This window comes from Mucor velutinosus (genome assembly GCF_035048745.1).
Source record: "Mucor velutinosus strain NIH1002 chromosome Unknown tig00001542, whole genome shotgun sequence".
Classification (NCBI taxonomy): Eukaryota; Fungi; Mucoromycota; class Mucoromycetes; order Mucorales; family Mucoraceae; genus Mucor; species Mucor velutinosus.
Genome location: NW_027041924.1, coordinates 274,667 through 296,309, shown reverse-complemented (window position 1 = coordinate 296,309; position 21,643 = coordinate 274,667). Strand labels below are relative to the sequence as shown.

General features: G+C 42.2%; 9 protein-coding genes across 9 annotated transcripts; 5 read left to right on the top strand and 4 right to left on the bottom strand.

The window, feature by feature from the left end:
- Positions 1 to 143: 143 nt before the first annotated feature.
- Positions 144 to 2,265, bottom strand: TIM22 (Mitochondrial import inner membrane translocase subunit tim22; the record flags this gene model as incomplete). The annotated part of the gene is made up of 4 exons (XM_064824078.1): positions 144 to 1,051; positions 1,115 to 1,160; positions 1,222 to 2,112; positions 2,176 to 2,265. 4 exons carry the CDS (start codon positions 2,263 to 2,265, stop codon positions 144 to 146), a joined length of 1,935 nt encoding a protein of 644 aa, XP_064677014.1.
- Positions 2,266 to 2,840: 575 nt separating this feature from the next.
- ATC70_004777 (uncharacterized protein) lies at positions 2,841 to 4,724 on the top strand (the record flags this gene model as incomplete). Its single annotated transcript, XM_064824077.1, has 4 exons — positions 2,841 to 2,912; positions 3,029 to 3,109; positions 3,177 to 3,259; positions 3,323 to 4,724. The coding sequence occupies 4 exons, from the start codon at positions 2,841 to 2,843 to the stop codon at positions 4,722 to 4,724; spliced, it is 1,638 nt and encodes a 545-aa protein (XP_064677013.1).
- Positions 4,725 to 5,068: 344 nt separating this feature from the next.
- On the top strand, positions 5,069 to 5,445 carry ATC70_004776 (uncharacterized protein; the record flags this gene model as incomplete). The annotated part of the gene is made up of 2 exons (XM_064824076.1): positions 5,069 to 5,173; positions 5,227 to 5,445. The coding sequence occupies 2 exons, from the start codon at positions 5,069 to 5,071 to the stop codon at positions 5,443 to 5,445; spliced, it is 324 nt and encodes a 107-aa protein (XP_064677012.1).
- A 234-nt stretch (positions 5,446 to 5,679) lies between these two features.
- On the bottom strand, positions 5,680 to 9,496 carry ATC70_004775 (uncharacterized protein; the record flags this gene model as incomplete). The annotated part of the gene is made up of 8 exons (XM_064824075.1): positions 5,680 to 7,464; positions 7,523 to 8,289; positions 8,355 to 8,566; positions 8,656 to 8,755; positions 8,819 to 8,974; positions 9,028 to 9,093; positions 9,147 to 9,239; positions 9,301 to 9,496. The coding sequence occupies 8 exons, from the start codon at positions 9,494 to 9,496 to the stop codon at positions 5,680 to 5,682; spliced, it is 3,375 nt and encodes a 1,124-aa protein (XP_064677011.1).
- A 1,285-nt stretch (positions 9,497 to 10,781) lies between these two features.
- Positions 10,782 to 12,100, top strand: ATC70_004774 (uncharacterized protein; the record flags this gene model as incomplete). The annotated part of the gene is made up of 4 exons (XM_064824074.1): positions 10,782 to 10,842; positions 10,905 to 10,989; positions 11,041 to 11,779; positions 11,840 to 12,100. 4 exons carry the CDS (start codon positions 10,782 to 10,784, stop codon positions 12,098 to 12,100), a joined length of 1,146 nt encoding a protein of 381 aa, XP_064677010.1.
- A 1,754-nt stretch (positions 12,101 to 13,854) lies between these two features.
- ATC70_004773 (uncharacterized protein) lies at positions 13,855 to 15,540 on the top strand (the record flags this gene model as incomplete). The annotated part of the gene is made up of 4 exons (XM_064824073.1): positions 13,855 to 14,026; positions 14,085 to 14,482; positions 14,540 to 14,747; positions 14,810 to 15,540. 4 exons carry the CDS (start codon positions 13,855 to 13,857, stop codon positions 15,538 to 15,540), a joined length of 1,509 nt encoding a protein of 502 aa, XP_064677009.1.
- A 10-nt stretch (positions 15,541 to 15,550) lies between these two features.
- Positions 15,551 to 15,925, bottom strand: ATC70_004772 (uncharacterized protein; the record flags this gene model as incomplete). Its single annotated transcript, XM_064824072.1, has 1 exon — positions 15,551 to 15,925. One exon carries the CDS (start codon positions 15,923 to 15,925, stop codon positions 15,551 to 15,553), a length of 375 nt encoding a protein of 124 aa, XP_064677008.1.
- A 393-nt stretch (positions 15,926 to 16,318) lies between these two features.
- On the top strand, positions 16,319 to 17,536 carry ATC70_004771 (uncharacterized protein; the record flags this gene model as incomplete). The annotated part of the gene is made up of 8 exons (XM_064824071.1): positions 16,319 to 16,467; positions 16,527 to 16,554; positions 16,606 to 16,884; positions 16,947 to 17,005; positions 17,073 to 17,107; positions 17,169 to 17,201; positions 17,289 to 17,369; positions 17,424 to 17,536. 8 exons carry the CDS (start codon positions 16,319 to 16,321, stop codon positions 17,534 to 17,536), a joined length of 777 nt encoding a protein of 258 aa, XP_064677007.1.
- Positions 17,537 to 17,664: 128 nt separating this feature from the next.
- SIP5_1 (SNF1-interacting protein) lies at positions 17,665 to 20,116 on the bottom strand (the record flags this gene model as incomplete). Its single annotated transcript, XM_064824070.1, has 5 exons — positions 17,665 to 17,784; positions 17,840 to 18,229; positions 18,290 to 19,501; positions 19,556 to 20,029; positions 20,087 to 20,116. The coding sequence occupies 5 exons, from the start codon at positions 20,114 to 20,116 to the stop codon at positions 17,665 to 17,667; spliced, it is 2,226 nt and encodes a 741-aa protein (XP_064677006.1).
- Positions 20,117 to 21,643: the final 1,527 nt, after the last annotated feature.

Genomic DNA, 21,643 nt, shown 5'->3' with positions numbered 1-21,643 from the left:
TAGTTTGTATTGTTGAAGAGAAAAACAGCTGGATAGTTGGAAATTTAGTGCTTTATTTTATAGCCAATTTTTTTTCATTCTTTCTTTGGAAACAGAGACGGGGTGGAGTTTCCGGTTATTCTCCACCTTCCAAAATCTGAAACTTAACCACGACGATAAAATATGCCAATCTGCTCCATCCAACTTTTAGCTGAGCCAAATATGCCAACCATTTCGTATCCTTGTGGTGCATTAATTTCATTTAAACCGCCTCCATTGCCTCCAAACCAAGGACTCAATCTGCCACTAGATAGTTTGAATTGCACGCCGTCAATCCACGCGCCACTGCGAACAATCAAGCCTTGGATGCGTTCCCCTCTACTCACATCAAACTGACTACGACCACCGCCGGTCTTTCCAATTTGATCTCGACTTCCGTCCTCATACACCAACGTGAAGCCGTCCAAAAAGGCACCATGGTTTACCAAGATGCATGTCAGTTGCTTGGGTCGGCTGTTCTGGTAAAAGACAGCTGTAGACTTGATCATACCTTGGTCGGATCCGTTACCAAAGATGTCACTCTTGAGTACGAGTCCATCCAGGCCGGGTAAACGGACGCCGCCATGCGAGTTCAAAAAGGAATTCAAGCTGTCAATGCCCTTGTCTTCTTGGTTGACACAAATAGCATGCAGTGAAATCTTTTCATCGGGATTGCATTTACATCTGTCACAAATGTCCTTTTGATGGAGTGTCACCATGCGAGGCTGATCTTGCAAGAACTCAAAATGTGTACGATAATGACCACCAACATTGATCTCGAGTAACGAGAGGCCGGCAGGCGCAATCACTTGGAATTGACCGCCTTCAAGTGCAACGAAGCTAGGTTGAGAGGGATTTTTGGTGCCAATGACGCCATCTTGAGGAAGTCTAAATGCTGGATGGAAACGTAGACGCATGATATCAAGTCTATGCCAATGCGATCCAGCTTCTTCTTCAGGAGGAATAGGTCCATATCCAGGTTCTTTGGCGACAAATGTACGGTTCCAATTATTGTAGCCTCGACTCATCACGCCTGCCAAAAGAATGCTTACTACATGAGTGTTTGGTTGCGCAGTTTTTTCTTAGTGGAGGTTACCTGTTGGTGTGTGGCTCAACGTGTATGAATGTCCAACTTCATGCATCTACAAGAAATAGGTTATATTCGTTAAGCAATCTCTGTCACCGGCTCATTTATACACTTACCATGGCACCCATGCCAATGTTACAGGCTCTCCACCAGTTATCACTTTCATTCGCATCATTTGCCACATAGCGAGTATCCGTCTTTGTGTTGTTCATGAAGGCAGGGACAATGTCTTCAATACAAGTTGGCCATGCATGCAACAGATGAGAGCCAAAGATGCCCAATTTTGTATGTCCAGCTCCACCACCTAGCGCAGCATGTCCTACAGTCAACTGCTTATTCACATCCCAGTGTGCGTCCAAAATAAGTCCTGCCACCTGACAAGGCATGTCAAATGCAGGGTTTTCACGCAAATCATCTAAAAATAATCCGAATAAGCTTTCGACATTTTCATCTTCGTCATCGCTTTGTTGGGCACGACGGACATCACGAATCTGAGCAACAGTGTATTTCGAGCGAATGACATGCACTTTGGCAGTGTTTCTCATCACACCTTTATCTTGACAACTGACTGTATCGGGCAACCAGGCTTCTTCGAGGCGAAATGTCCGTCTGCCCATGCCGTTACGATGCAATTGCTCGGCGCAAAAGGCTTGCCACATGTATCCTGCTGTTCGAAGCTTCTCGACGGCGATATCCAACGTATTCTGGTCCTTTTTCTCTGGAGGCACATCAAATGTCGCATCGGAATCAGAGCCAATAAAGATAACCAGTGATAATGGTGGATTCTGCAATAGGGGCAGGTAGTTGACGTGGAAATGAAGTGATTCATTGTCTTGAGGAAAGACGAACGTAATCGTATTCGGTCCAGGAACAAGGTGTACCATCGCTTTGAAGTACGAATTAACGCAGGGCCATTCTGTCTGAGGAAAGTCGTTGCATACAACGTAAATTGGCTTATCAAAGGAGCCGTTGCGAGGTCCAGCACGACCATTGACGAGGAGAAATCGCTGTTGCGAGCAGTGTATGCGGGTGTGAGCCATGTTGTCATGTAGTCATGGTGTGTAGCCTACCTGATGAACAGTTTCACCTTCTCTTACATTACTAATTTGAATGTTGTTCGTAGTAGGCCTGGACGGAATGGGTGGTGCTTGATAGTTCATTGTTGGGAAACTAAAGGAGAGCATGTGTGCATTATCCAGAATCTCATCATTTTGTATCACTTTCTACTGGGTTTCAACTGGTGTAAGAGTTGGTTGAAGCTTGAGTTGACTAGATGTACAAGTAAGGATCGTTGATGACAGAGCAGGCGATATATTCGAGGGTTGGATGCTTTCATCACTGCTGTTCGATGTGGGAATCTGAACTGCTACTTTCAATACAACTCATCGCAAACACATCTACATACTTTTCAGATTTGACAAGATATGATTTCAGGGCTTCCACATGTACGAGATGCCAACCTGTCAATACAGACTCATAGAAGATGCCTGCAATATTGCTGTCTATTGTAGGGCATCTCTAACCAAAGAGGCCCTATGCTATGCTCCTGACTAAAGTCCATCTCAAATTCATGCTATTTTACACCATTGGATGTCACCTTGAAAGTAGTTGAGTGACTGAAAATACTTTCTAAATCCATTGACTAACCAATTGAATGTAGTCGACATTTGATCAAAAGTTTTTTTCGTTAGCTTTTTTCAAATCCTCCCCTTTTATCTTGTATCCTTATAACAATATGAGCGAATCCAACACTATCATCGGTATCAACTTTGGTACTGCCTACACTTCTATTGCTTACCTCAACAAGGTACGTTCATAAGGACATTGGGCGAGCTTTGCATGTGGGAGGGCATTGAGCAGACACACTGGAGAGCTCCTCGGTACAGCATATTGTATGGTAGTATATTGACATGGTTATTATAGGAAGGTCGCGCTGATTGTCTCGCTAACGAAGAAGGTGATAGACAAATTGCCTCTGCTCTCGCTTTCCACGGTGATGAAGAGGTGCGTATTTCCGTGATTTGAAATGGCATGTTTGTAGACATATGTATTGACATTAGTAACTGATTAGGTTATCGGTTCTCAAGCCAAGTCTGATATTGCTCGCCATCCCAACCACACCATCGCCAACTTCCGTGCCAATCTCGGAAAGAGGTAATATCCTGATCTTGTCTATTTCATGCAACTCTGTATACTCATGTGTGTCATTCTTATTAGCTTTGCTGATGCTGTCAACTTGACTGGTTCCGCTGCTCCCGTCGTCGACAAGAACGGTGTCCCTGCTTACGAGATTGAGTTGCCCGCTGGTAAGTCTGTTTTCACTGCTCAAGAAGTTTCTGCCAAGTACTTGCGTCACATTCGCGAGTCTGCTGAAGCTTTCTTGGGTACTGCCATCAACGGCGCTGTCATGGCTGTTCCCTCTTACTTTACCGAGAAGCAACGCGAGGAATTGGTTGCTGCTGCTGAGGCTGCTGGTATCAAGGTTGTCCAACTCGTTCACGAGTCTGCTGCCGCTGCCCTCGCCTATGGTGTTGGTCAAGATGCCTCCAACAAGGATCCTCAAGACAAGACCATCGTTGTCTGTGATTTGGGTGGACACTCTTTCGATGTCACTGTTTTGGCTGTTCGTTCCGGTATGTACACTGTGTTGGCTACTGCCCACGATACCAAGATTGGCGGTGCCTCTTTCGATGACAACTTGATCAAGCACTTTGTTGCCGAATTCCAAAAGAAGTCCAAGATTGATATCTCTTCCAACAAGAAGGCTTTGGCCAAGCTCCGTAACGCCGTTGAGGTCACTAAGAAGATGTTGTCCAGCGGTAACTCTGCCCCTTGTTTTGTCGAGTCTTTGGCTGATGGTGTTGATTTCCACAGCAATGTCAACCGTATGCGTTTCGAGATGTTGTCCAAGAACGTTTTCTCTCAACTCCAAACTGTCATTGGCGAGGTTTTGGAAAAGACCAACTTGGATGCTTCCGAGATTGACGAAGTTCTCCTTGCTGGTGGTTCTGCTCGTATCCCCAAGTTTGCCTTGAAGATCCGTGAAGTCTTTGGCGGTGAACACACCAAGATCTTGAATGAACTCGAAGCTGATGAAGTTGTTGCTCGTGGTTGTGCTATTCAAGGTTCTTTGGTCTCTGGTTTCGAGAAGGAAGACATTGAAGCTGCTATCCATCCCGTTGTCACTTTGGCTCCCAACACCACCAAGGCTATTGGTATCATCAATGCCAAGGGTGAGTTTGTCACTGTGATTCCCCGTGGTACTGCCCTCCCTACTCGTCGTGTCTTTGAGTTCTCCAACTCTGAGGCCAACCAAACTCACGCCTATGTTGCTTTGTTTGAAGGTGATCATATTGTTGAGAAGGTTGAGGTCAAGGCTGAGCCTGTCCAACTCGAAGATGATGAAGAGCCCTATGAGGAAGAGCCCGAGATCCTCACCAATGTCTTCAACAAGCCTGCTGCTCAATTAGTCGAAGCATGTCTTCCTCTTGAAAACGCTTCCAAGCCCAAGGCCAGCAAGATTGAGGTTCAAATCACTGTTGATGCTCAATCCAACTTGGTTTTGATCATGCGTGAAAAGAACGGTTCCAAGGTTGTTAAGGTCGAGGCCAAGAAATAAATCCCCTTATAAATGCTACTATTATCCCCTTTTTGCTCTTCTCTCTCACTCACTCCTAAGATTCGCTCTCGATTTTTGTTCACTCATAGTATCCTCTCTCTCTCTCCTACATGTTATTTAGATAAAATTATAGTACTGGATTTTCCAGAAGTTTTTTTCTTAGAAATACAGTTGGTTTTTGTTGATTTGAATTCATGCTCTTTCTCTATTTCATGCAAAAAAGAGATCAAATGTTACTGAACATGGCGAGTGGCTTGCGCGTATCGCATCTCAAGAAATACAGTCTAATACCAGGTACCAGAAATGCAGATTCCGTTTTTTTTTTCTCTTCTTCAGTATCCAACATGTTGTTCTGCCCTCATTGCGCCAACTTGCTACTGATCGAAAACGATGGTGGACAAGCATTCTTTTGCCAATCATGCCCCTATGTTTACAGCATTCAAAGCAGAGTAAGTAGCTGCACATTACTATAGAAATAGTCAGATATTAACATTCATCTTAGCATACCTCTCGTAAGGAACTCAAGAGAAAGGAAGTGGACGATGTTTTAGGTGGTGCTGATGCCTGGAAGAACGTCGATTCTACAGAAGTTACTTGTCCTAAATGTGAGCATGGGCGTGCCTATTTCATGCTGATTCAAATCCGTTCAGCTGATGAGCCTTCATCTATTTTCTATAAATGCTGCAACGAGGATTGTCAGCATCAATGGCGTGAGGGATAAATCACTCCAGCCAACACCTTTTTCACCATTGTACAATATATATATATATCACCCTCATTCCATCTTCTACCGACATTAGCTTTGAGTAATTAATAAATAACATGTTTTTAACAATTTTATTGCAATAATTGATAGTATAGTGATATTAGGAAAGAAAAAAAAAGGGGAAGAAAAGAAGGGAAATGGGGGAATATGATCAAAAAGATGACAAATAAATTAAGGTAGATGAACGATTTAATAAGCTCTGGTTGGTGCAAATCCTGTATTATTCACAGTAGAAGAGGTCTTTTGCTGGTGTTGTTGTTGCTGCTGCTGCTGTTGGTTCATGGCTTCTCTCATCATACCCAACTGGATTTCGCAATCCTCCACATGGATTTTAGCTTCGGTCAATGAGTCTTCACGTTCATGCAGAAGCGTACGCAGTCGAGCAATATCATCCATGTTTTCGGCCAGCTTTTGCTTCAATGTGGCTGCCTCGTTGCGAGCCTTGAGATTTGCTGCTTCTAATTGAGACGCCTTCAATTGTGCTTCAGTTAGCTCTTGACTCTTGACCACGGGTTGAGCGGTCAGCGCATCGCTTAATTGTTGGGTCAAGTCTGCAATCTTGACAGCATTGTCACGGACCTGCACCTCGGCCTTGGTGGCTCTAGCGTACACAGTCTGCAGTTCTTCCAAAGCACGTTGATGTGCTTGCTGAGCTTCCTCTGCTCTCGCCTGAGCTTCATGAGCACGCTCCTCTGTGGCTTGACGAGCACTTTGATCGTGTTGCGATTTCTTTTGAAGTTGTTGTAGCAATTTACCATTGGTTTCGTTCTCTGTTAAAGCAGCAGCTAATCGTTTCTCCAGCGTATCACAACGACTTAATTCCACATTCTCCAAGTCTTCTTGACGACGCGCCTTGAGAGCTAAATATTTACTTTTGAAATAGGCAGCCTCTTGTAAAGCAGCAGTACGCATACGGTCCGCTTGGCCCACCTTCTCAGACATGGGCTGTGCTTGCTGAAAGATGCTTGTTCTCACCCGTCTTAGTTCTGATTTGACAGCTACAAGTTGCTCAAAGATCTTGACCTTGTCTTCTGACAAATGATCAACATCCATCAAAAGTGCCTCATCAGCGTCAGGTCCATCATCGAATGTATCACTCTTGATGCGTTGTTTGCGTGCCAAAGATACTTCTGTGCGCCACCAGTTTTCCTTCTTTTTCATTTCACTGATAATGGCATCTCGTGCTTGGATCTCTCTTAACAGTGCTTGGCGTTCTTCGTTTGCAGCGGCTGTGGCAGCAGCATGTTCTTGCTGTAATTTGGCGTGATCTTGCTGTGATTTGTTTGGACGAGGAGAGGGTGAAGATGTGGTGGGTATCACTTGACGACTGGGTGAGCGCTCGGGTATCTGTTCAGGTTGTTGTAAAGACACAGGAGATGCTTGTGCAGTGTATTGTGGCTGAGTATGTTGCATGTCCATAGGAGGATGAGGCTGTGGTGGTTGGGGTTGAGGCTGGCTTGGGGGCACTGATTGGTTGCGAGGAGGCATATGAGATTTTGGCCTTAATGGCTCTTCATGATCTCCCATAGTGTGATGCACTGATGTGTCTGAAGACACGCTAGGTACCACCATGGTGTTTCGTTGAGTATTGCCCAAGCCTACACCCTCACGTGGAGGACGTGGAGGAGGAGCCAAAGGTCCACTAGGTGATGAGCGACTTGCTTGCTGCTGCTGTTGCTGTTGAGCCAACATCCTCTGCTGGTGCTGTTGCTGCTGTTGTTGAACCATGGGATCGACAAACGCATGATCTTCAGTAGCGGCTAAAATGCTTGTTTGCATTGGACTACTACGAGGCATCAAGAGATCGTTGCCTTCAGTCGATGTCGGTGATGTAGGCGAAGCATTCGACTGGTATTGACGACGAATATCTGCAGCAATGTCAGCTTCGGATTGTGGCAATGGAGAAGTGGCACGAGGACGACGAAGGGCTGCTTCAGGCACCGTTGAAATGTGTCTAGGTGGTCGCACAGGTGGCTACAATATAGAAAAATGAGAAAAACAGTGCGAATAGCTCGTAGCACACATAGTTTACCTGGCCATTGCTTTGCTGATCTGGATAGTAAGAGCGGTGCCGAGAAGTTGCGCTAGTAGGGCTACTATTAGTAGGTGATGGTTGAACGTCAGGGTACTTTATGGTGGCATCGACCTCTGTATAGGCAGCGTTGGCATTCATGACAGCACCGACGAGAGAACGGGGTTGCAGCTGTTGCAGTGGTGAGCTAGGTGGATTCAATCTTTGTGTCTGTCTTTGATCTGGATGAGGCTTTTGGATGGTTTGATGTTGTTGTTGCGGCGAGTAAGATCCCTGCTGTTGAGGTTGTTGAGGTACCTGTCCTCCTCCTCCTCCTTGTTGCTGTAGTTGCGGTTGATACTGGGGTTGATATTGTTGTGGAGAGTGTTGCTGTTGAGGCGATTGATGAGCATAGCCATTCATGCTATCAATAGAAGCAGAATCAAATGCCTGTTGATGCTGTTGATGCTGTTGATGCTGCTGTTGCTGATGTTGCTGATGTTGCTGATGTTGCTGTTGCTGCTGTTGCTGTTGCTGTTGCTGTTGCTGTTGCTGCTGATACATTCTTTCGCTATTTGTCGAATCCATGGATTGCTGTTGTTGAGGGGTATCTGTGGGGTATTTGATTTTAGTACTGTCTAATATAAAGATCGAAGAAGAATCCTCCATTTTAGATGTTTCATTATCACCACCAAGCACAATCAAACGATGACCGACTGTTGTCATGGTCAGTCCATGGCGAGGCGAAGGTGATGGCCCCATATTTTGGAATTTAAACCATCGACGACCTTGTGGGTTATATTAAATTGAAATTAGATGAAATTGGATCTATAGCAAACTGAGTAAAACTTACTTTTGATTTTATAGGCGCATAGATCGTTTAATTCGACTCCATTTTCGCCCTTTCCGCCAATAATGTAAATCACATCTTCAACCATGGCAGAAGCACAGCTCTCCCTGGCAGAAGGTAAGAACCCATCTGCTTCGATTTTCAGCCATAATCTGGTGTGTAAATCGAATGACCAAATATCGTTGAACAAGACATGTCCATCAGTGCCTCCAAAACTAAATAATTTTGTGTTAGACATCATTTAAACTTGTGTAACTTGGCCACGAGGAGAGAGCTCCTAAATAGGTTTCCACTTTCAACTTACATGTATAACTTGTTTTCATAAATTGCACTGATATGACCTGATCGAGGTTCAGGACATTCATTGTTGTAGTTTAGCTGCTCCCATCTAGGCACTGAATTAACTGCAACGGCTCATTAAATGTTGATCTAGCTTCTCTATGTTTGTCACCCCCCTCCCCACTTACATGTACTGGAGTTGAACATGAACAAGTCGTTAAAGTAGTTGCCCTCTTGTTGACCACCCCAAATATACATGATGCCATCGCTTGATACTGCACTGTGTCCCCATCTCGCTGCAGGTTGATTTCCTTCCAACTGAATGTGATTCCACTGCTTGGTATCTAATATTGATATTTAGACACAACTACCACTGTCTCCCAATGTGCTGACTTACTCAGATTTAAAATGTAAAATCCTCCATCATAATTTTCCTCAGGTACGATCGGTTTACCTCCATAAACTACAATAGATGGAATTCAGTATATAAGTGAATCGACAAGCAAACAAACATACGCATAATATGATTGTTCATAGCGACAATCGTGGGTGATATTCTAGAGCTTGGTATATCTCCAACAGCATTGATGCTGGCGGCAGACAAGTTGTCTATATTTTTTGCACACACATCAGAACCAGCCAAAACACACCACGCCCTGCAACGACTTACTGGTATCAATGTAAAATAGTTCCTTCTTGGTACTTGCTCGGTGAACGCCGCCATAGATAACAACAGCATCTGGTGAGATGGCAGCAGCAGCATGGCCCGCTCTTGGAAGAGCACTATTACTGCCGCCCAATTTCTTCTGCGACCAGGGATAAAGCGTCTTTTCGCTACTCTTGGAAAGCTTTGAGAACAGTGACATGTATTAACGTGTTGATAACTGAATTTGAGTTGCTCTCAATAGCTGAATGAAAAGGAGTGTGAGGGTGTATATTCGATTGAAAAACTATATAGAACAAAAAGAAACAAGGTAGGAAAAGGAAATAAACGAGCAACTTAATTAAAAAAGATGCCGGATTGGTATTTTGAGTTACATTGAAAGGCAAGGCTCCGCACACAATACTTATACCTAATATAGGGATTACATGTTCCTTGAGTTCTCTGATGATTTCTAGCAATTCAGTATGTAAAATTAATGTATAGCAGCTGACAAAAAGCTCTGAAGATGTTTTTGTATTGCGCCCTCAGTGAGAATTGCATTGAATTCCTCCACAACTTCGTGGAGTAAGGTTTTCAAAGCACATTGTACAGCACACATCAAATCAAAGGAATTAGGCACTGAACGATATTGCAGGCTTTTCAAGCTCAGTATACCAACACCTCTTTTTTTTTACGTGTTTTTGAGCAAAACGATCAACTTTTGGGAGGCTGTACCTTACTCAAAGCAAAAGCTAAGTATGTAAAAGTTGACGCCAAAAATATCCTTCATCCTGGCTTTTTAATGATAGCAGTTTCATGTCAATAGCGTTTTTAGAACTCGAGAAATATGACTTTCAAATCTAACTTTCTGAAAACGGTTTGTTTAAACTCTCATCTCAAGGAGATGCGCACAAAAGTTGATATAGCTTGAGTAGTATTGGTATCAAAAGATGTGCTGAGTTAAGGCAATCCTTTCGATGCTATACTTATGCTGCTTTGAATTGGTTATGCATCCTTCATGTGTGTTCTTGATTGTAGCATACTGACCAGTGGCTATCTGGGCAGGTTCAGGTAAGAGTAGTGTTGTTGGTAATGGCCACCAATGGTTCATTTAGGAAACATATTTTTTTTGGCCCATTGTACGCTTTGCAAGGGACAATGAAAGGACTGATTATATTGAAATGCTATTTTCAACAAGAGATCGGGGTGAGCTGCATCAACCAAATGAGAGAGGACAAAGCTAAACAGGGCCAAACCTGTCAAATTTTGTTTTATCCAAGCCCTACTGCCAAGGTGAAAAGGATATGGTCGATAAATGCACCCAGGCTGTCAGCAATGACAAGAGCTGTACTGACAGAAACTATGGGCTAGATCAATGCATTGCAGCCAAGTCGCATTGGCCAACTTCTTTCTGCCTCTCCTGTGACCGGAAATCCTCTTGATTAACTGCCTTTTGTGAATTTTTTTCCAATGATTTTGATCGTTTTCCACTGTCTATTTCATCCATCATGTCCAAAGTTGCTGCAGTAGAAGTGTCTAATGACAAGAGCTTGGAAAACACTATTGATGGTAAGCCAATATTACTGAATACTCACTCCCAATGTCATACTCATCCTGGCAACTCATGGCAGAGACTGTCGAATTCACAAAGCTCATCAAAAGCCTGAAAGCAAAGATCATTGACATGAAGAATCAATTGAAACCTCTCAAGCAAAAGTAGGCTTACATCTGTAGATTACAAATACATAGATACTAATTTTACACTAGGATTGATGACAATCAAGTGCATACATCTAAAGGTGTGTCGTTCCTTGAAGTCAAATATCAAGTGATGCTGCAATATATCCTTCAACTCGCCTACTTTGTCCACCTCAAGATCTCTGGAAAGCAATTAGAAAACAACCCTGTTGTAGAATCGCTTGTTGAACTTCGTGTGATTCTCGATAAAATGAAGCCAATTGAAGCCAAACTCAAATATCAAATCGACAAATTAGTCAGAGCTGCAGTAGTCGAAAACACACAAAAGAATGAAGAAAAGAAGGCTGATGTCTCAACATCAGAAGCTGTTGCTGCAGACCCTCTTGCTTTTAAACCTAATCCCATGAACTTGCTCAGCAAAGACAACGATGACGAAGAGGAGGATGTGGATGATGATGATACCAATGCCGCTGGTGTGTACAGACCACCCAAGTTGGCACCTGTCAATTACGATGAAAACGTAGGCAGAAAGAGTGGAAAGAAGGAGCGTGATGAGGCTCGTATGAAGGAGAAGGCATCCAGATCCCGTTTGATGAAGGATCTCATGGCTGAAATGTCTGAGAATCCAGAAGAAATTGGTGTCTTTGGTGGTGTGAATGAGGGTACCGGTTATGGTGATCGTATCGACAATGTCATTGCCGAGAAGGATCGTTATGAAGAAGACAACTATGTCCGTCTTGCAGTGACCCGTAAGGAAAAACAGAGATTGAACAAAAACAAGAAGATGCGCTTTGAAAGCGAATTCGATGTAAGTGTTGTAAATCAGACATTGTACCTGGATTCGTTGTTCATGATGTGGTTATTATAGAACTTGAACGATTTCTCCAATTTGGCTGGACTGGAAGATGTGGAAGAACAAGAAAATCAACGTTATCGCAATGTGCTCAATCGCAAAAAGCAAGATGTTGATGTGTTGGAAGCTGGACAAAAGCGTGCTAGAGGCGATGACGACAATGAAGACAGCTTTAACGGCTTGTTTGATGGAGAACGCAGAGGAAAGAATAAATTCTCATCAGCAAGAAACAAAAAGAAGGGCGGTCGTCCCAAGGCCAAGAAGAGAAGAGCATAGAATAATAATTTCATTAGTAGTAATATATTTAGATATCAATAAAATCAAGTGTACAGTTATCAACGCTATAGTGGCTCATGTTGCATGAACTTATTGCAACTCAATTCAGGATCAGTGGATGTAGGATTGTTTTACCAGCTTCTCCAAACATATAACCTGCAGATTCTCTGGCAACACCCCCCACAAGACAAAAAGATAGTAGTAATGGTACAAATTTAAAAAAGAACGAAGAAAATGTTGTTTGCTCTCTTAACACATAGCACCAATCATTGATACCACCAACACTGTCATCGAGTTCACTTTTCAATATGGTTAGAAATTCATACTGTTTTTGTTGAAATGGACTAGCAAACAAAATAGGATCCTTCCATGTTTCCCAGAGCCCTGTACCATTCTTCAAAAAAAAAGCTGTATTATGTAATGCTGTGTGCTTGAACGTAACATATTTATCCTACAATATGCTCAATCGCCAAAAGAAAGCATTCAAGCTAAGCGATAGTTCTTTCAAATTCATGGTCTCCATTCAATCAACATCCCAATCATCATTGTCATCATTAGAAAAGCATTTAGGTCAGCCAGCGACAGCATAGCCTCTACCAAAATCAATTCAAACTCAGTTTAACTTTTCTACTTAAGATTGGTCAAATTGTGTCTTTTGACGACTTCTTTAATTTATTTTATGATATTCGACTATGTAAACTGTGATCATCATCCGATGCTTCCTAATACATTCTTGAACTATTCTTCAAGGCGCTTCCAATGGTGCTAATTGTAATAGGTGTTTTTAATAAACTTATTGAGCTATTTGGTAAAATATGAAATGAGGTTTTTAGCGAAAATAGCCATATTTTGCATATGAAAGCCTCATAAAAGTGGTTTCAGAAGTTACTTTGGATCGAGAGAAACATTTTGATTCAATATATACCATAGTAAAAACCTTCATTTTTAAGGTGAAAAACGCGATCGTTTGATTTTCAAAGATTTCCATGAGGGGTACCTCATGCTTTTTGGTCGATTTTTGGCTATGATATTTTTGGTCCCAAAAATTTGAGCAAAGGTGTCAGGAAGTTACTACTACTCAAGTACAATTGTTTGGCACTGTTCTCGTGGTCTAAAACAGCCTCCAACACAAGAAATTGCTTCTCAAGTGCACCCAAATTTTGCTGTGTACTGAATACGTTTGGCTCGTAAAAAGTGATACCGGTATGTTTTTTTTGCCCGTGAGTTCATCACTGTCATTGATGCAGATGTGGAGCACCGCATAAAAGTCAATTACACACTTACAGATGACTTATGGAGCACTCTCACGTGAAGATGCACACCTTGAAAGTGAGATTTCAGTGAGGTCGTTTAATTGAGAAATTATTATGGCTGATACATTCGTCTAATGATACAGTACAAAGTATCTAAGACTCTTGCCGAAATCCTACTGAAGGATGACATTTGGCGCTTTGGCCTATTGAATACAATCTTTGAAATGAATCACTAAAGCAAAAGCACGCTTAATAGCCAGATAGAATAACAGCCCTTCGATTGATCTCTCGTTGCTTGCGTAGAAAGTGAAAAGGGACCTGACAACCATAGGAGATCAAGCAATATTGACGTCGCACGTATAGCCAAAAACTGATTCGGAGACACAACCCCACAAAGTGTAATAAAACAATGCCCCCCCCCCCTTCCTTTTTTCACATGCAAAAAGTAATGAAACATAAATTTCACATTTTTTTCTCTTCTTCCTATAACAAGAATCGAAAATGGATGTATACAGCAAAAGACACATTGAAAGCAATCAGCTCTATAAACAACATGAGCGAGCCATTGACAGCATACACAGTGCTATACAGAGAGAAATACCTCATTTGATTCATGAATTTGATTTATCAATACAAGAGGTGCACGCATTGAATGATTTCATAGATGATAGAGGTAAGTTGATAGCGTCCGTACCGTGTACTGTCCTGTATTAAGCAAGGCTTTTTTTTAGCAACCTTGTTTCGATTTCTACGCAAAAACAACTACTCATTACCAACAGCTCTGTCTCTTTTGCTGGACACGATACGCTGGAGAATTATTGCAGACATTGACAACATCAGAATACCCTCAGTTGCAGATGATTTCTTGGAAGAGCCGTTGGTCTATTTCCACAAAACAGACAAAGCCAATCGTCCAATTTTGATGATCAATTTGGCTCATTTACCGAAAGCACCAGCTGGAACTGATGTGAGCGACTATTTGACTCCACTGGTCATTTTTGTGCTTGAAACAGCACGTTTGCTGCTGTGGGATACAAGTCAAGAGAGAATCAAGGCAAACATAGAGCACCCAATGGTATTAGAGACACTTGTGCTGGTGGACTTTAAGGATGCGAATTCACTGCCCACAGTAGGTGTTCTTGTTTAGATGTGATTTGCCATGGTTTTATTCAACTTTACATAATAGGACATTGGCCTATTAAAGTCATTTGTTACACTGTTAAGGAGATACCCCGGAATGACAGGCACAGTGAATTTGATCAATTTTGGCTGGATGTATCAAGGATTATGGCAAATGTGTAAACTGGTGCTGTCGAATGAAGCGAAAGCCAAAGTCAATTTCCCTAAACTAAAAGAGTTGCCTGCACTAATTGAAGAGCAAGACATTGTGATCGGTATGGACATCAACTATGCAGGCATTCTCGCTGGACTTGAGAAAAACTAATATACGATACAGATCTTGGTGGCATGGATACATATCAATGGAGCTTGAGTACAGATGCTTACTATACAAAATACAGACATGGACTCTTACCAACACCGTCTATCAGCAGACGCAGCTCGAGTTCGTCTGTATACTATGACACACACAACTCACCTTTACTCAGCATGACATCAACAGGCGAGAAATTGACCAGGCCGCCATCGTCATTTAGTTTATACAACACACCGCTAGCATCATTATCACCTGTAGCTAGTCATGCAAACTTGGCTAGTGTAGCAAAAGCTTACTCCGGCCTTTCACTGCAGTCTAAATTAGGCAATGGTATGCCACCTCGGTTCCGTTCCACTATCAAGCAACTGGGTGACATGATGGCCACGAGCTCCTCCCCACGACCTGCTGAAAACGAAGGCATCTCATCTTGGCTGCTGTCTGAAAAACTGCAGGCTATCCAGAACAGTGGCAATAACAGCAATCCTAGAAGATCGCCGAATTGGTTCCTGAATCTCTTCTTTAAATTTGAAACCACCGCTCGACACATTACAGTTCGACTGATCAAAAAGATGATACGCTACAGAGGGACACTCTACTGGGTGGTTGCATGCATTTTACTGCGAAATGGAGTGCAAGAACTGCTGCAACATGTATTCCTGATAATGATGGAAATCATGTTCAAGCCAGCGGCAGGAAATGCGGTTGGTATGCGCAGTCTTCTCAGTCTCACAACGGGTCAAATGACACTATAAATGACCTTTTTCACTCCAATAAATATTTATTGTTTTTATGATCCATCATTTCTGCTCTAATGATTAATATGTCTCTATCAGGTAAAGAACCTAAAAGCATGGTTGGGTACAGTGTGATGGTATGTTCGAAATGCGAATCCTTCAAGTTGATGTATATGCAGTTGTGATCATATTGGATTTCTGGATGAATCGAGTCGTCTTCCTCATCCGAGTCTATAAGTGTGTCTGCTGTCAGTGGAGAGATGGTATCGTTCTGCTTTTGATTCCATAATTGAATAATCTCCTCATGGTGCCGATATACGTATTCCAGCTTCTTTTGGTTTGATCTATCAAAGGGTATCCACGCGTTGGCGAAATGATTGTTTTCAAAGAACCAAATGACCATGGTGGTGTATTGAAAAAGCTGCAAAGAGGTTGAAAGAGAAAGAAGCGAGTGAAAAAAAAAAGGGGGATCCTGCTAGTAAGCGATGTACAGACTATATAACAGGCTATACATACAGCACACATGTGATGTGCAAATGCCTTGAATCAACGCACTAAATAATAGCGTCATGATGCTTGTCAGTCAGTCAAAGTCGCAAGAATATACCGGGTGTTTCCGACTTTACAATATATATATATGTGAGATTCTAGGTTTCTGTCCGTGCAACCTTGGATTGATTTATTGTGTAATCTGTTGCTTGTTGTTGCTATCATGATCCTCCAACGGATACAAAAAAAAAAGGGGGATATTTGTTTTTCTTTCTTCCTTTCTCTTTCTTTCCCATATCAATCACAAATGATTCAATATCACTCTTTCAAGATCAACCCAGCATCGTCTTCTTCCTCGTCATCATCATCAACGACATCACCTGTCTCTTGTGCTGACAGGCCATCCACAGCACCCTCGTTTTCCATGTCAGTTGATGCTTCCAAGCAGCAGAAAAGGTATGCATAAAAAGCTTAAATCGGCATCGGCATGTACTCAATGCGTCGTATACACACAGATTCGACAACTATCATCGCAGGCAGCTGGTAAGTGCATGTAGCATGTGCAAGCTGAACTATGGATTAATCGCATAAAAGGCTTGCAACAACAATAGGCTTTCACCAACATCACTGGCTGGACCATCTTTCATTAATGCATTGCCTATTAATAACATCAAGCTACCCAGTATCAAGGAACTTGAAAATTTGATCATCAACCCAACTCAAACAAGCGAACCAATAACAACAGCGTCCACCGTAATGCCACAGCTGCCTCCAATCATGTCAGTATCCACAACAAAACGGCCATTTTCCGCCATTGTAGAACAAGAGTGTCGCACGAGTACAACCCACAGCATGCGTCCTTTAAAACGACTGGTAAGGTTAAGCTAGAATTTGGCTTTATAAAATCATTATGTGTACTCAACTGCAAATGGCAGAATAATGAAAAAAGAAAGCTCAAGCCAACTCCCAAGCAGCAATGCCACTCATGTAACAGGTAACATAGCTGGTGCAATTTACCCAAAAAGCTTAACCCTAATTTTCTCCTGCACTCTTTTTTACAGCACTGAAACACCCGAGTGGCGCAAAGGCCCCCTAGGTAGTGTCAATTTGGCTTGATCCACATACAGACAGCCTTCTTACATATTCCACTATAATAGGTCCTCGCACGTTGTGCAATGCATGTGGCCTAAGTACGTATATTCGCCAAGATTTGGTTGGGTTAAGGAGATGGTGGTACTAATTTCATTATACTCTTCAATTCTCGATTTTTTACCTAGTTTGGACAAAGCTCTGCAAACAGAATGGACAAGACAATCAAAACAAGGAACTGTCAGCGACATCCGACAGTAGTCAACATTGTGAGTGTATCATCGTCAGCTTGAATGCTTGTTACTGATCGAATTTCCAAACAGTATCTCCTTTGTCGTCACCTACTTCTCATGCATCATCTACTGTTTTTAGTAGTAGCAGTTACAAGAGCAGCATTAACTGTCAGAAATATACGCTTTCATTCTTGTTGACTTGAGTCTAAATTGGCCATCATATTTTCGAAGTTTTTTTTTTTTTTTTTTTGATTTACGCCCATCATTTTGGAAAAAGCTCCCTATTTTCTACAACTGTAATAAAAGCAACATTTACTTTATTCGAATCTTTTTAAACACTAGGGAATGTTGCTTGTACACTACGCTTAATACGAAGCATTTCCTTGAAAGTGTCTTCATTACCATGTTGAACTTCAAAGTCATGCCAAGTCTTCCAGAATCCAGGTTGAGTCTATATAAACGCTAAATCAGTAACTCACTCAGGCACATTACTGCTAGAAACTTACTCTTGGATCAAATAATTGTGAAGCAAAACCATAAATAGCACGAGCACGATCAATTTCGCCCAACTTTCTTTCTAATTCGGCATATCTCAAGCTCATAATACGGACATCCTTGTCAGGGAGTGCTTCAATAGCACGTTCATAGATTTCACGGGACGCCATAACGCCAAATGATTCAGTTGCTTTGGCAATGTAGTATTCGTACATGACCATGCGGTCTTCATCGGCAACTGCTTTGGTAGCACGGTCATAGATGCGCATGGCATGGCGGGCTAAACCATGCTCTTCTTCAAGTTTACCATACATGAGATAGATGGGCTTAGCGTATTTGGGAGGGCATTCTTCGAGTGCTTGTTCAAATAAGTCTCTTGCACGCTCCAACTTGGTACCACCCTATTTTTTTATGCAAGAGTCAGCAATGGATAAAGACGATTCAGCACTTGGCAAACTTACATAACGCTTCAAGAATCTCTCCAAATAGATGTTCCACAATTCAAAAGCAATTGGCCAGCCAAATAGTTCAATACCACGCTCATATACCTTGAATGATTCTTCAAAGTATTGATTTTCCTCCAAAAAGGTTGCATAATTTACAATGGTTTGTGGGTTGGCGATACGAAGATCCATCACCTTGTCGTAAACTGCCTTGGTGCTTTCAATGGTGCCCACACTTTCTTCTAAATCAATGTAGAAACTCCATAAACGCAAGCTCTTGAATACACGTTGCTGGACAGGAATTGATTCATCGTGAAAGTTGATCTGCTTGGGATTCACTGACAGCACACCAGGGATTTGTGTTGCACGAGCCATCACTTCAATTGCTGCATCAAAATCATCATGACGAGTCTCCATTTCTGCGTATTCACACCACACTTCGGCTAGATCATTGACAGATTTGTAATTCACCTTGACAGCCTTCTCAAAGATAGCACGAGCAGAGGTTAAGTCGCCACCGTCTTCATAGAATTTAGCAAATCGAGCCCATAATTCATGCAATTTGCCGTGTGCTTTTTTGGGATTCACTGTTTGCACAGCTTGAGTGTATGTTTCAACCACCTTTTCCTTGTTATCGCCCCACAGCGTTACTCTTTGCTGCCATTCCAACACATTGTTGGGATTTTGTCTTAATAGCACATCGTTGACCAAGAAAGGTCGACGATCCATTAGACGTTCAAATCGCAGTAAGCGCAAATCGAGATCAAGATCCTCTTCTTCGTCTTTTTCTCCAGCAGCTTCGCGTTCAGCAGCCATTTCCATCTTTGTTGTGATCATCTCCTCCTCGAATTCAGCGTACGCATCGAATATCACTGTGAAATCTCGGACAGTCATGACGGTGGTGATTCCCTCCTCAAATATATCTCTCGCTTTTTCTAGTTGTGCCATCTTGATCCAATACATAGCTAAACGAGAATATAGTACACCTACTTGATCTGTGAATCGCTTGATGCCTGATCGAATGATTGGTTCCACTTGCACACTCTTGATATCGTCGCAATGTTCAACTGCTAATTCACATAATTGCTGCCATAATTGATAGTGTGATTTGCCACGAGCAGATTTGAATTTGGTATCATTGACGATGGATACAAGCTTGAGTGCTGCTTCGTCGTAATGCTCGAGTTTGACAAGGCTTTCAATGTAGTTTTCGACAAAAGTGGGTTCAAGCTAATCACAAGCTGTTTTAGCCAACATGAATCAAACACAACGAGAGAGACATACCTTGAGATAACGACGGTAAATACGAATAGCCGTTTCTCCACCTGCGGCTTTAGCAAACTGTAAATAAAGATCCCAGATACGCGCATGTTGAGTAACAGGCAAAGCACGCAGAGCGCTGTCAAATGCTCTTCTGGTTTTTGTGATGATGGGAAGTGTTGTCAGCAATGAAAGATAATCCAACCAGATACGAGGCATTTTGTTCAACAGGACGAGTGCGCGTTCATACAAGGCAATGACATGATTGTACAGCGATTTGTGTCGAACTGCATTTAAGCCCTTTAGTTTATCGCGTCGAAGATCTAGATATTGTTTCCATAGTTTGTAAGAGCCTGGAAGTTCGTTGAGTGCACGTTCGAATACAAAACAAAGCTCGTTGAATGATCCAAGTCGTTTATGATCAATGTAGTGGAGCCATGAACGAAGTGAATAGGGGCTTCGAAGGAGTTCTTCTTCGTATGGTATGTCGTGTTCGTTCTAGTCAAGTGTCATTAATATTCTACCACTGAAATCGCTATAGCTTTTGTTACGTACAATCAAGAACTCTTCTTGAGTAGGAACCATGTAGATGTTTTAAAAAGACAAGAGGAAAGAAATACGTTTTAAAAGGATTTTTAAGAAGCTTGTAAAAAGGACATTGGGTCAACTCCGAGTGATAGGGTGGCTGTTCTTCCTTGCAGCAATGAAACACCCAGCTTCAGTGCGAGAGGGCGTAAACAAGGCACTTTGGCTCTCTAAATATGAAGAGGCCTTCATGACTAACTAATGAACAACAAAATAGCACATGGTGGATCTTTTAGATGAGATTGTATCCATTTTTCAGGCAATTCAGCTCTCTGTGTTCAAGAAATCACAGTTGTAGATATAATTTACACCCAATGGGAGCTAGCATTCAAAGCGCAGCATATTTTGATGAGACACAAGTACATATGTGTAGTCTGTTTCTGATGAATTGCAAAGTTTATTCACAGTGATATCACTCACACATAACAAAAATGCTCGCAGGATGATGTGCACGGCAGTTGTTAGGCGTAACCTGCATCGCCTAGTAGCATGGCTGGAATGCAATGTATACTATCTCTGGACAAGGCACACAAACAGCAGAATCACCCGCTTAAGCTGCGACATACTGTGCGTACAGTGAGAGTTAGCTCTACGTACCTTGCTAGTTTGTGGTGGAACCGAAATATAAAGCACAAAGGGGCCATGTACAGTAACTCTGTAGCTTGATTGTTGTGCTTTAGAATGACTTTATTAAGCCTGCTCAGAGCTTTCATTACAGTAGCAAGCACTTCTTTCATTAGCATTATAACATGATGCGTGATTTGAAAGCATGGAATAAACAAACCCGCTGCTCTGGGCCTGCCAGCGTGCTGCACCCTTTTTGAATGCACTGTTCATTCATCCCATGAAAACATTTATATACTTTTAATAATGGCAAAATGTAATAGGATTTGTAGTGATTGTGTATAAGCAGTTCACTGTATGGGTATGCATGTGCCACAGTGGCTGCACATATACCAAATGTGCTGTATTTTGCTCATGCTCATTAATACACCGTGAATCCGAGCATAACATAAATATGTTGGCTCGATTGATTCTACAGTTCTGAATCTCATGTTTTATTATAGGGTAGTATGTGTCTAAACAGTCTAAGAGGGAGGTAGTAGCTAAAAACATGAACTCATTTTCGGTCGCTACATTGATTGCCAAGTAATTAAGTGAGGAGTGAAGAGAAATGGTCTATATCCCCATCATATAAATACCCAAAGTAAATATCATATCAATCAAGACATGGTACCATCAACAGATAAGCATATATCATGACAACATTGTCCCTGCACACTTTCGAAGCCTGAAAAGGAAAGAAGTTGATCTTGCGAGTATTTGGTGGGCTAGTGTTATTAAATGCAAGACTTCAAAGAAAACAGCATAGCAAATTACGGTACTATGTAATTCGCTACCTACTTTGCATTGGCTTCAAAAGCTTCTATCATTGCTTTCATGATTAGAAGGGCATTGAGTTCGTCAGCCGGCCCTACCAGCCAAAACTACTTTCAGCTCAGACCCACAACCTGTTCTAGGTTGGCC